The sequence below is a fragment of the Hylobates moloch genome, unplaced genomic scaffold (assembly GCF_009828535.3).
Source record: "Hylobates moloch isolate HMO894 unplaced genomic scaffold, HMol_V3 SCAFFOLD_15, whole genome shotgun sequence".
Lineage (NCBI taxonomy): Eukaryota > Metazoa > Chordata > Mammalia > Primates > Hylobatidae > Hylobates > Hylobates moloch.
Genome location: NW_026652290.1, coordinates 74685547 through 74700108, shown reverse-complemented (window position 1 = coordinate 74700108; position 14562 = coordinate 74685547). Strand labels below are relative to the sequence as shown.

The following is a 14562-nucleotide window of genomic DNA, read 5'->3' as shown; positions in this document are numbered from 1 at the left end:
CAGGGCAGTTGAGCATCCCCCATTCAGGACTGTGCCTTGTTGGCAAAAAGGTTACATAATTTTCCAGTTTGTTTTGAGGAGGGGAGAGGCGTCAAATATAAGGTCGATATAAGAATCCCTAGTTCTAGTCTAGCACACCATCTCCTAAAGTAACTCCTAGAGACATCACAAATTGTTTTCATCAAAAGAATTTTCTCAGACCCCATAAAAATTATGTCTAGTCCTCTGATTCTAATTTATAATTTGGATTATTTATGTCTACTATTAACTTGAGTACCCCGTATCTATGCATCTAGATTATTTCCTTCTATTGTTTAAATAAACTTGCCCATGTCTAGAGTGGGCCAGCATCAGCATTAACAGGATTCTAATGCCACAGAATCACCAATATCATCTTGTTTTCTTGTCTTTGGTTGACATATTTGCTATGCTGTTTCTATTTTTTAGCCACTACTGCCATGCATTTTGCTTATGGCTTTCAGTGGGTTTTTCTTGTGTGTGTAATAAAAGTAATTTTCCTGATCATTGTGCAAATGACCCATATTCAGTATGTATTCCCCAAACTAGTTCTTAACCCTCAAGCAATGTCTTTGTTTCCTTTTTTCTTCCATCAATCTATATTGTGTTTAGAGTTCTGCAAAGCCTCCTTAAAACGTGCTTGCATATAGTTTAAATTGTTGCTCATCATTTCTTCCCGAGACACACAGACTCTGTCTGGATCACAAGAGTAAACATATTGGATATGTTCTAAATACAGGAGTTCTTAACCATTACTTCTAAAAATTCCAGAATAACCTAAGATGCTCCTGGATTCCTAAGTCAGTATAAGATTATAAATGTTTGCGCTTTTAAACTTCTAAATTATGGAGAAATTGGTTACACAGCAACTAATCACATACATTATAAATTGCATTTTAGGTGATCAATAATAATGTGTTTATTTAGCCTAAAATGTTTCTTGAAGGTATGCTTTTGAAAAATAGTAGCTACAGAAGAAATTGAGGTATAGTCAGTAGTCAGAAAGAATTCAACAGGAAGTTTCTTGTTTTAACAGCTTGGCATAAGAAACAGGGTTTGCTAAAGCCACTCATCACTGGCTAACTTAGAATAGATTTGAAGCCATTCTGTAAAATAGCTTGGGGCCCACCAAAAAGCAGTGGGTCAAAAGGAGTAGTGATCACAGGATGGAGCAGAATCAATGGACATGATTTTCTCCAGCTAGATAATGCCCTAGGAATTGTTTCTGCAACTCTTCCAAAGAGATTCTGGAGACCTAACTTCTTTCTGCTAGCTTAGGAGGTGAAAAGATCCAGGAACAACCCTGAAAACACTCACTATTTGAAAAACTGTTCAATGACTGAGTCGAATCCATATAGTGAGAGAGAAAGGGAAGAAATCTTTTGAACAGAAATTAGAAATAGAGAGATGACAAGAAGCTCATTTTTTAAAAAAAGTTAATATGTTTCACTGGAGTTGGAAGATAAGTAGAAAAATGTGAAAAATGGACATGAAAAGGGAAAGAGATTAAAATGCTGAGGACATTAAATTTTAGGTACAGAATTAGCCTTTATGTATATATAATTGTAGAGGCATCAATGTGTTTTAACAAAGGAATAATATGATCAAAGAACCAGATTAGCAAATTAACCTGCCATAAGTATATAAAATGGATAGAAAAGTACTCAGAATGGAGACAGAAGGATAGCTGAGAAGGTGAGGCAGCAGTACAAGCCTCTAAGTGGTAAGTATGTGAACTGAGAAGAAGCTAGAAATAGCTGTTTTGTTCTCATTTCTTAAATTTCACAGCAATAGAATTTCAGATGAGGAAATAACTCTAGAATTCTAGAAACCAAAAACATAGAGATTAAATGACACACTAAAGATGATGACCAGTAATTTAGAAGTTGAGAAATTGAATTAACTTCCAAGGGAAAAGGATGAAGGCAGGAACCTGTATTGATTCATTTGCCTCTCCTACCTCCCACATAATAAACTATTTAGCACTTAAGCCAGTAGAAACTTGACCATCATTTCTCACATTTTCCCCAAAAATGACTTTTACACCTCAGAAGTTTGGACAGTAATTTTATAATACATGGTGAAAAGGCATTATTTAATCCATCTTTTGAAATTCTAGTCAAATAGGCCACATGTTCTCTAATTCATATAAGAAATGGGAAAGCTACCTCATGAGATGGCAATAGAAAAAATAAATAAATGAATGTAAAAGAACTAGGAAAGCAAAACCTAGCCATATATATATATATGCAACACACGATTTACAGGATTGAATCTGAATACTATATGGCAAAGTGAAACCTCTATAAAGTCAGTGAATCTGTTGGTTAGAAAGAGCATTTCAGATGGAACATAATTTCTCTTCATGAAAAGCCTGAGGGGAAATAATTGAGTTTACCTTGTTGATATAGGTGTGCATCTATGTATAATTACTGATTTTAAAAAGATATTTCTGAATCGAATCTTAACAGAGCAGTAAGATAAATAATGTATAACGGAGACAAGCAGAGAAAGATGAGAACACTTGACACGTCACCAATATTGGTGTTATTTTGGGACATGTAATATTTACTATAAATACACTGTTTCTAGTCTATACTAAAACCAGTGATCAAAAGGCATATTTTTAAAACAAAATCAATTAAGAGCTTGATTTCAAAATAAGGCTTCCGGCCCAGCAAAGTACAAAGAAGCAACACTTAAGGCAAAAATGTACAACAATTCACTCATCAAATTTGCAATGCTCTTTTATGCTCCCAAGATGAAAGGATTTCAAAAAATACTCTTCACTCACCCCCTCCTCCACCCTCAATGACATTTCCTCTGGTCAGAACCAATGCACACGTTAACATTTGTGGTAGTGAATGCATCCACATTTATAGTGACTTTCTTCTGTCAGAGAGGCATTAAGTAATTTCCAAATGACATCACTAAACTGCTATATGAGGGGTTTTCTCTAGAAGTGACAACATTGGTAAAATTTCTAGATATACCTTATAAAATATAAAAACGAGCTAAATTTTTCTTGTTGCTTCTAAGAAATTATTTAAGTCATTATCAGTTAAATAATCCTCAACACATCGTAACTTAAACATGTCTTGTGTAACACTTCACAGTTTGTAAGTTATTTCTTTATATTATTTATCTTAAAAATCTATTATTTGTTAACTGTCCATACAAATATTATACAAATAAGAAAGTTAAAACTGTAAGGAAGAGAGATGAAGAAATACCAAGAAAGAAAAATACCAAGAAGTACCAGTCACTTGGGGACAAAAATGTTTGCTATAAATCATCTAAGCTAACTAGATCTCAGCTAGCTTATTCATTCATTCATCCAACAAATATTTATTGAGGTAGTTACTAAAAAACCAGCTTATTTATTTTTGTATCCACGGAGTCTAACATAGGCCTGGGTCATATTAGGTGCTAAATAAATATTTCTGGAGAGGCTTCTAGCATGTACTGAAGTAAATGATGGAAAGTCACATTCCTGTATTATTATTATTATTATTATTTTGAGACGGAGTGTCGCTCTGTTGCCAGGCTGGAGTGCAGTGGCGCGATTTCGGCTCACTGCAACCTCCACCTTCTGGGTTCCAATGATTCTCCTGCCCCAGCATCCCAAGTAGCTGGGACTACGGGCATGCGCCACCACACCCAGCTAATTTTTGTATTTTTAGTAGAGATGGGGTTTCACCATGTTGGCCAGGATGGTCTCCATCTCTTGACCTTGTGATCTGCCAGCCTCAGCCTCCCAAAGTGCTGGCATTACGGGCATGAGCCACTGAGCCCAGCTATTTTTCTTATTAATCATCACCATTATTATAAATCATGTTCTCTGCCATCAGAAAGTTTATTTCTATTTGTAAATAATGGACAGATATAAAATAACTAGAGAATAATTTGTGATAAAAGTGAACTACAATGAATAAGGCAATTATTAACAAAAAATAAACATTCATCCAACTAAAATTTCACCATAGACTTTCTTTAAACCACCAATCACCATAATCAATTCTTAGCTGAAGATTTCTGAAAACTTCCTTTAAGATTTGAAGCTTCTCAATAATATGGCTGCTTATATCAAGTTCTATACCTTTTCTGTATTGTAATCAGGAAGCTGGAGGACTTTCTCAGAGTTATATAGAAATTAAAATGTCTGTCACTTTACTTGACTGTTAAATAATTGAAGATCTACACTCATCCTAAGCCACAGTATTTTCAATGTATAATTCATTAAATCTATTAAATTCTTTCAGAAAATATTTATTGAGCACTCATAATCTAGGTCCTATACTAATTAATTGCTCTTCACTTCATGTCTTATCTTCTCACCCCTTCATAAAACCTTAAAAATTTAAATAGTAATATTATACGACTTTGAGGTTAACAGTGGTAGCATTAATATTAATATGACAAAAAAATCCATCTATCAAAACTGGGCCACCTGATGCAAAAAACATTTTATTCCAAGTTGTTATGTTTTTAAGAGTACAGCTAATCAAAATTTTTTAAAATCCAACATTTTTATTCTGAAAAATTGGATGACAAACCATGTCAAATATTCAAATCTTCATTAAAATTATATGCCAATCAGATTTTTTAAATTATCTAATTGAAATAGCATTATATATTTCAGCAATGATGGAGCATCTCTCAATGAATGCAATCAACTTTCTAATTTATTGGCTCACTCTATCAAATAAGGATGAAAATAAGACTTTTAAATCTGATCAGTACATAGTATACTTCACTGACTTTGAAGGCTTATACAGATTTTCCTTGAAGTTTAATGGATAACGAATAAGTCTAACTTTTACAGATAAAAACGTATCATCGATAGCATAGCACCAATTAGGTTAATTTTTAAGTCAGTTATATTCACAAACCTAAATCATACAGCAATAATCTAGAATTTATAAATCTTATTTTTCCTTTTAAATTTCAATCATGAAAGAAGTTGAACAACTTATTTGGGCAAACCAAAATGGACTAAAAGATAACTAAATAATTTGATAAAACAGCCTTTGAATATTCTCCAATCTAAATATTAAGAACAGTTCTGCTTCTAACACCCACAGGCATTATCTTGTGTTCCTTTGCACTCTCTTTGTTCCTTTCTTCCCTCCCTTTCTTTCTTTCTTCTTTCCTTTCTTCCTTCCTTCTTGCCTTCCTGTCTGGTTTTCCTTTTTTCTTTTAATTTCTAACGCCTCTTTCTTTTATTATTCCATGTACCCATCATTTTGGGAAAGTGCTGGAGGTAAACTTATGTAGTAAAAAGAAAACCACTAGCCTTGTGTTAATTTTTATTATACGCTTAAAACATGGAAAAAGGCCAGGCGTGGTGGCTCATGCCTGTAATCCCAGCACTTTGGGAAGCAGAGGCGGTTGGATCACCTGAGGTCAGAAATTCAAGACCAGCCTGGTCAACATGGTGAAACCCCATCTCTACTACATATACAAAAATTAGCTGGGCATGGTGGGGGCACCTGTAATCCCAGATATTCGGGAGGCTGAGGCAGAAGAATAGCTTGAACCTGGGAGGCGAAGGTTGCAGTGAGCTGAGATTGCGTCAGTGCACTCCAGCCTGGGCAACAAGAGCGAAACTTCATCTCAACAACAATGACAACAGCAACAACAACATGGAAAGAAGTGACTTGTCTCCACATAAAAGACTTGTTGAGTCTCTAATGTCTAATCACGTCTTCTAGGCAACGGGAGAAAGAAAATTTTATTTGACCAGATTTGAACTAAGACTGAGTCCCATTAGTTGATAAGGAGTGGGTAGTGCTGACAAAAAAACAGTATTTGAGAAGCCCAGGAGGACATGGTTTACGAGCAAGGGAGATTTTGAAGATATCAAGTCCATGAGAAAGAGTGTGTAGAGACATGCACTGAATCCAAAGAGAATGACCAGGCAAGACCAAGATCAGAGATTCAGAAAGAAGGCCTTCACAGTGCGGCTATCAGAAATCCATGGCTTGTAAAGGAGATATGGAGGGTATTATGCTAGAATGGATGCCGAGAAAGTCAATTCTATACTTATGAAAGGACCCTAAGACCACATTTGGCCAGAATTGGAAAGAAATACCTATTCTTCTAGTCTAAAACTCTTTGACCATAAAATAAACAACAGTGGTTTGAGTAATTCAATAACATAGCTCCTTGTGATTTGAGAGTGATCATTGTAGAACCTTTTCTCAGAGTAAAAGTGTAATTGGTTATAGATCAATAAGTAATTTATTTTAGAAGGAAAAGGCTCTTGTTTTCATTTTCATTTATTTATTTTTTGAAGTAGCAAACCTCTTAAATCAGAACTGAGCAAATACATTTTGAAAGTTGAGATTAAACAGCAAGATTCCTTACTGTACTTGTAAAATTTATCTTAACTGATCATTTATTTATGATGCCATAAAAATCCAGATGCTCTTAATTTTGATTGTTAGAAATTTGCTAAAAGTCACATGAAATTACTTTTCCAGGGATCCCCTCTTGACAACGACATTTTAAATTGAAATTTTACTATGGTTCAATAATGGCTGTGCTGAGGGGTTTTGTTGTGTTTTTCAAGCTTACCAATGAATTCAGCTGTGGTCAGTGTAAACTCCTACACAGCTTATTGGAAATTCCAGAATTCTAAAGCAAAATCAAGATTAAGAAAATTGTTTAATAAAAACAGAAAATGAAAAACTTATAAAAGTTTGTGCTAATGTACTTTGGTGTTTCATGTTTTTCTCAATTATTTTAGAACTGGTACCCAATGGCCACTTTCTAACAGGAAAGAACATGATGACCTAATCAAATGTCCTTTGGAGCATGAGTAGTGAGAGAAGGAGAACTTATAGGGATAGACAGAACAAAATAGAACAAACTTCCATGGTCGCTTAATGCATGGGAAATAAACTGAACCTCAAGGATAAAAAGGAAGATGGGGAGACTTACATGCTTCTTCTGAAATCTTCCAAAAGATAGACTTTAGACCAAGAACTATGATAATAAGAACCTTTTAGAAAAGTTTTTGAATATGTGACCCACTATGATTTTTTGGATATATCAATAAAATATTAATATCTCTTAACAATAAAAGACACTGTGCTTCTTTACAAATAACGCAAGAAAATGAAAATTTAAAGAGTTGCAACCATATTCATTAATAATTTTTAAAATGCAGAGACATAAGAGTGTCCCTGAACCCTAAAGTTAATTATGGCAACTTTCAAAGGAAAATGAGGCTTTTCATTCATGACTATTCTTTGCTATCTATTATATGCTGAGTAAATTACTGTGGGAGGCTTACAACTTTAGAGAAAAGAGAATGGGCCCAGGATATAACTCGTAATTATGAATTAAAATGTATTTTCCTGATACTTACGTATCAAAATGAGTACAAAATGGCACAGAAACAATCTTTTTGCTATCTTGTTCCATATCCCCAAATATCCTTAAAGTATCCTTTCCTTCCTTTTATTGCATGTAGCTTCAGATAAGTACTTTCTCTCGTGAGCAAAGAAATAAAGACAGAATCCAGATCTTTGCATGTCACCAGTAATACAACCTCCTGCTTCCAGCCACATGGTATGGTATCTACTAGGCAATAACTTATTTTATTCATATGGCAAGTCTGCCTAAAGACACTAAAATCCCCGGAGTGTGATGCTCCCCTTCCTGTGTCCATGTGTTCTCATTGTTCAATTCCCACCTCCAAGAATTTTTTAAAAATTATTTTGAACACAGAATTAAGAGGAATTCACACTCCAAAAAAAAAGTTTGCATTCTAAAGAAAGTGATTAACAACAGCAATAGGTATATGGTCTTATTTCCTCTACATTGTATTCATATTTCCTAAAACAAAGTACTGGTTTCTGGGGGAAGGAAGCATCCAACAGGCAAAATTATAAATTCTTCACAAAAAGTTAGCAGTAAAAAGTAAAAGCTGAATCTTATTCAAAAAGTACTTACTATATGCAGTTCTAGGTAGTCACCCAAGCCTGAAGAACTGTCCACTCGCACCAATACAGCTTCTTTCTGAACAGTGCTAAACCCTATGGCCAGTCTGTCTGCTCGTGTACTGGGTCGGTCATTAGGAGGCCACTTATATGTGATTTGTCCACCACCTTTGCTAAAGATATACGTTGTCCCAGCTGGAAAACAAAAACCAAAACCAATTAGTCCAAATACATCAAGTCTGCACATTAGCAAGGCATGTTATATTGATGTATCAGTAAAGTATCAACTCTACACACAAAACTATGGCAAAGTCAATTACAGATTTCAATCAAATGTGCTCAAGAAAGTGGACTGAGTTGTTTTAAAAGAAATGAAGAGGTAGCTCAGTTTTTAATACACTGATTAAATTTACCAGCAGGTGTTTCAGAACAAATAGTAGGTTACTGTATTTTCCATTGAGTTGGACAAGAATAGAATGTAATGAGGCATTATTTCTTCCTGCCAGTTTTTAAGAAATAGTTTAGTAGAAAACATTGACTGGATGCTTCCAAAAAGCAACAACAGCGTATATCAACTTGGTATTGAAACAGGAGCTGCATGCAGATGTGACAGGGTCATACAGCAGAGTGGAGAAAGTCACAACAAATGTGCTAGGAATGTAACTTTTATGGGAAAAGGATCTACATACATGTGACAGATAACTAATGGATGAATAGCTACAAGCCCCAGTAGCCATGTCAAGAAAATACAGGTAATATATCTCATCCCTAGAAGTCAGGTTTTATTTAACAAGCAACATCTAGTAGCTGTCAAACTATTCAGAATCATAAAAAGACCCGCATCCTCTGCCACCCCAAGGTGAATACAAGCCTTATAGCACTGAGAATAATGTCACGGACTCATTCTGTGAGTGTTCAAGTTTTACCTTATGGTGGCCTTGTCAGTAAATTATCCAGCTTAAATGAAAAGAGTTTTTTTCAAACAAATTTATTCAGCATTTGATATGGTTTGGCTCTGTGTCCCCACCCAAATCTCATCTGAAATTGTAAACCCCATAATCCCCATATGTTGAGGGTGGGGCCTGGTGGAAGGTGATGGGATCATGGAGCAGCTTTGCCCATGCTGTTCTCATGACAGTGAGTTCTAACAAGTTCTGATGGTTTTATAAGTGTTTGACATTTCCTCCTACAGGCACTTCTGTCTCTCCTGCTGCCTTGTGAAGAAGATGCCTGCTTCCCCTTCTACCATGATTGTATAAGTTTCCTGAGGCTTCCTCAGCCATGCAGAACTGTGAGTCAATTAAACCTCTTTTCTTTATCAATTACCCAGTCTCAGGGAAGTTCTTTATAGCAGTGTGAAAATGGACTAATAGAGCATTTGATGCACTAAAGTCTTACCTCAGTGCATCATTCAATGGCCACCCATTTTGGTTCTATTATTTTGAGGGCCTGAATAGAACCAAAAAAGAAAAAAAAAGATTGGATTTTCCCTCTTTCTTCTCCTGACTGCTTAAAATGGGACATTGTTGTTTTCCTGCCTTTGCAGCTTCTTGTTCTCATGCCTTCAAACCTGGACTAAAATCTACACCATTGTTTCTCCAGTTGTCAGTCCCATAATCGATACCCCTGGCTTTTCTGGTTCTCTAACTTGCAGACAGCAGATCATATATGATTTGATCATACATACATGATCATACATAATAAGAGAGAATATTAAAACTTAGGCCACAAAACATCTTGTATTTATAGAAAAATAGCTTGTGCCAAGAGTAACATTTATGTGTAAAAGTTGTGTGTACAGCAGTATGTTTTCAAGATACCTATACATTGAATTGCTATGATTACCAAGTTTACCAGCTAAATGGAGTTGATCTACTATCACATTTGTGTACATTTAATTAAACAGCTGACAATATTGATTTTGTGGCCATTTTTGGAGGCAATTCTTCTTAGTTTTCTGTTACAGACATTTCCATTGGCCTTTGAGAAACTCCAAAGACCTCTGCAATATGCCTAGTGTACCTGATGCTTAAATAGGCCTTGGTATACAGACCTCTTCCAAGAAGCATGTTAGGAGAAAATTGAATGCAAAAGTGATAAACAAGAATACTGTTAAAATGCAAAGCTATAGAGGCTGTGCCCTTCTCTATTAATTTTCGTGGATACCAATGCATGAAAATAGTTTATTTCTTTCAAGAGAGAAAAGGTAAGCCATATTTCAAAGGCGCCAGTCAGTGCACAAAGAAAATTCAGAATATACAGAGTGTAGATCAGAAATTCCAGGGCTTTCCTGAGCCACTTATGTTCTATATCCTCAGAAGCTTGTTCATCATAATCTTTATAGGCAAACACTATTTTAGAAATATTTTTCTGCCTGGTAACTTTTGCAAATGATTAAGTATTAACTTTTCCAGTGAAGCCCATTGTTGATAAAAATAGGACAAGAACATACAAAAGTGGAGATGGCTTTAAAAGGAGGATGTAGTGGTTACCTCTGAGTGCTGATACTTAATAATTAATTTATTTTCCTTTTTTAAATTGGCTTTGTTCTCTAATGACTATATACATTATGTGAAATAAGAAAAATATTCAAAACTAGAGATGCTATTTAATGATATAAAACAACACATATCTAAGAATTCAGATGTTTTAAGAATTATAAGTGTGAGGTAAGCATTATAAAACAACGTTGCATAGTAATTTTTAACTTTAAACGTCACTTTCACAATTAAAACAAATCTTATCTACTTATGTATGGAACATAGAGCAGACATTACTTCCATGCTACATCTGAGGAAATTTAGTCACAAGGATTAACGTGCTATCTAAAGTTGCAAACTTGGTTAATTGGCAGGGTTGGTATAAAACCCATATCCTGACTCCTATTCCAGTATATATATATTTATGACAGAAATATTTCTGTTATCATAACCAGGCAGTCAAGAAAAAGTTAATTGGATGTCAGTCTGAATTTATCAAGGCCAACTGTTATCATATTCTAATGTCTTATATCCATAAAGTGACATTTGCTCTTCATTATCATATACTTTCTTCTCACCTCACGATACTTTTAAAAAGAGAAAAATAACATCTAAATGTAAAATGACAGAACATTTAATATATGTAGATTAACATTTAGTTGGGGTAGAATTCCCAAACCTATGGAACTGCGAAAGTTTCTGGCTCAATTACAGAACTTGTGGGTAGTAATTTGAAGGTTTATACTTTCAGTAAGATAAGTATCAAAATACAAATACCATTACTCAAGATTTGATTTCATCTCAGATTTTAAACTTTTTCAATGAATCTAAAACTTGATGACTAGAATGAGATTAGCTAATCTGTCTTGTTTAGAATGACTTTACAGTTTTTTAGGTTTCATCAAAACAAAGCAAAAAAATTGCAACTACTCTTTGTCAAACGTTGTCATTATTTCTACTTTCCTTTTTTCCCACCAGCTATATCCAGAGAGCAGTCTTAGTTTTTCTTCTGTATGCATGGTAGTGCATTGTATTGTTCTAATCAGCACAATTTTATAATAAGCGAGACAATTAGATATCCAGTCCTTCTTCAGCTCTCTTCTACATACTTCTATGAGTACTCTGGATTTTTTTTTTTAATTAACTTTGCATCAAACTTTACAAAATCTCCTATATTCTTAAATCCCTCTTTTCATTGAGCTAGAAAATTACTCTCATAATCAAATACAGTGGGATGGCTTAAAGTTTCAAAATCTACCTCCTTTAACACACATCTTTCTGAACCAAGGACATGATGTACTTACCGAAGCAGAATAGCTTAGCGATTAAGAATGTAAACTCTAGACTCAGAGAGATCTGGGTTCAAATTCCAACTGTGTCATTTACTAGCTATGTGACCTTGGTAGCCATTTACTCTGTATTGGGATTCCTATTTGAAAAAAGATGGGGATATCAACACTATCTTATATAGCTCTATCAGAATTAAATGAGATATTACAAAGTAACTTAGTTCATTTCCTGGTATGTGATAAATGCCTAATAAATTTTAGAGAGAATAGGCGTCATGTGTGAGGGCAGTTGTGTGTGTTGTAAAAATATAAAATAATGAACACTGTAACATTGTTTTATTTTAATATGAAAGCCTTCAGAAAAGTTGGACGTATTTCAAAGTTGTGTCCAAATCAAGTGACTTTCAAAAATGACATTCCTACCTTGTAATTTTTATTAATCTTTTCAATATTTCGTAGCATGGATTAGGACTTTTATGTAAACTCATTATATCATTATTTATGTTCAGTAATAGTTGACAATGGAAGGAATATTAAATTGTATCACATGGGAGCTTTCATGAGAAAAAGAATATTAGCTCATCACCATAAAACATCCAGCATAGTAAGATTTAAAGCATAATGCAAAAAAAAAAAAATCACTTGACCATTAAATAAAGACCAAACTTACAAAAAAAAACCCTGCCAGCTAGCTTTTTAAAAATTTTATCTTTACAGAAACACGTTTTATTTTACTATATAAGTGAGTTAAATATGCAGTGGCAGTATATCTTAATCACAGTTCCAATACAGAAAGGAACATAGAGGAATGTGTCACCTTTATTATTTATGCATGTTTCTATATGGCAAGCACTACCACATCAGTACCATGACTACTAATGGATTTACTGCAAATTAACCTTGACATCCATCAGATCGCTGAATGTATGAATGACTGAAATTTAAAGTGGTTTTCAGCAATCTCCACATTTAAGCTGTGCAGCAAGCCTCTATTACTCAGTCTAAATTCATTAACAAAGCTGGCTCTATCAGACACAAATTTAGCAATGTCAACATACTTTACACTCCAATAAATGTTTGTAAAAAAATATACATGGGCTCCCATATCTCTTGTTTAAACTGCCTGTGATGTTATAATAAGGGAATATTTTTAGATCTTACTGAACATGCTATTTACATATACGGCTCTCTCCCCTCCTGTTCTTTCTTGCCAACTGTCCCTTGCCTAAGTGTGCCCACTTCAGCCTCATGTCAATTCTGCACAGGCTAACATATTCCCTTACATAGATTGAACCTTTCTGAAAAAGAAAACCAATCAGCATGTACAGGTCTGCTCAATTATTGGTTGCTCTGGATCCTTGTTACAGGAACAATAATATAATTAACTTCGGAGTAGATTAGCTTCTAACTCATAACATAAATATACGAATAAAAGGTTACTTTTTGAAAGCCTATAATTCTTCAAATGTCATCTTGTAGCCAACACGAAACATTCAGGCAATTATGTTTCTATTAATAAATGTAACAGGAATATAACACTTCTTCAGTGAAAGTTTACAGTAAAAGCCAGGTAGTCAGATGAATATTAAAAGTAAAGCATTTATAAGTAAGGGGAACTTTTATTCTTCCTACAACCTTTTCCAGATGCTGTTGTTAATTTGAAATTTTCTGGAGAATTTCTACCTATATGGAGGAATTCTTTGGCTTAAGGTTCATAAAAAGCAAAAGCATGGAGAAGACCACATTTTATGCAAAAAGAGTTTTATATCAGGGCAATATTTCTAAACTGATGAAACAGAATCTTAACAATCACTAAAACAATAACAAGTAAACATACTTTATTTTCTTTCTGAATTATTGTAACTTCTTTGTAGAATCATAAGGAATTATTTCATGAAGCTGAGCACTGTAAGTTCCTAATACCAAAAATTTCATATAGGCATATTAAAAATTCAGAAAAAGTGAACATTATCTTAGGAGAAATTAATGGAATCAAGTAATGAGTTTCTATCTATAATATGTAACCATCTCTAGATTTAAAAATTAATTACAATAATTACTAATATTGAGAAGTAAGATACAGCCCTCAATGTTACATATGCATATAAGTGTGCAAAGACAAAGATGCTAGGAAAAGAAAAAGAAAATATGGACTACATATCATAAATTAAGACTTCTGGTGGCAGGGGCAGACAACAGAATTGGCAAATGTGTTATAACTAGCTAAAGAGATTGGAGAATTAGACAGATTTTTACTCACATCTTTCAGAAAGAGAATGGATATAAATGAAAGAAGGCAAGAAACATGGCATGTCACAGAAATGGTTTAGACACAGGTCCCATAGTCTCAATCAGGTGGAAACAAAAAATGTCCAGACGAATTTAGATAATTCCCAAATAATGAAAGGTTTATGGAAATAGTTAAGGATGATATTCAAGACAGCAACATAGGTCAACAGATACAAAGTTACACTTAGATAGGAAGAATCAGTTCTGGTGTTCTGTTGCACAGTAGGGTGACTATGGTTAATATTATTACATTGTAAATTTCAAAATAGCTAGGAGAGAGGATTTGAATGTTCTAACAACAAAGAAATGATAAATAGGTGATGAATATGCTAAACATACCGATTTGATTTTTATACAACATATGTATGTATTAAAACATCACTATGTGTGTACCATTATAACATGTCAATAAAAACTAAACACAATAAATAAATTTCAAAAAAGAGAACAATGGAAAGTTTGTCATATATAGCAAATTGTATGTTCTGTTGAAACTCTAGACTAAAGCATTTTTTAATTATTAAATTTTTATTAAAT

At 34.0% G+C, this 14562-nt stretch overlaps 1 protein-coding gene across 24 annotated transcripts in view; it reads right to left on the bottom strand.

Annotated features, from left to right (window-relative positions):
• NRXN1 (neurexin 1) overlaps window positions 1-14562 on the bottom strand; it is a 1136507-nt gene that overhangs the window by 317607 nt on the left and 804338 nt on the right. For all 24 annotated transcript variants that reach the window (XM_058429190.1, XM_032178109.2, XM_058429196.1 and 21 more), the window contains one exon: window positions 7981-8162. In XM_058429190.1, coding sequence (XP_058285173.1) covers window positions 7981-8162 — 182 coding nt within the window. The remainder of the gene's footprint in view (window positions 1-7980; window positions 8163-14562) is intronic.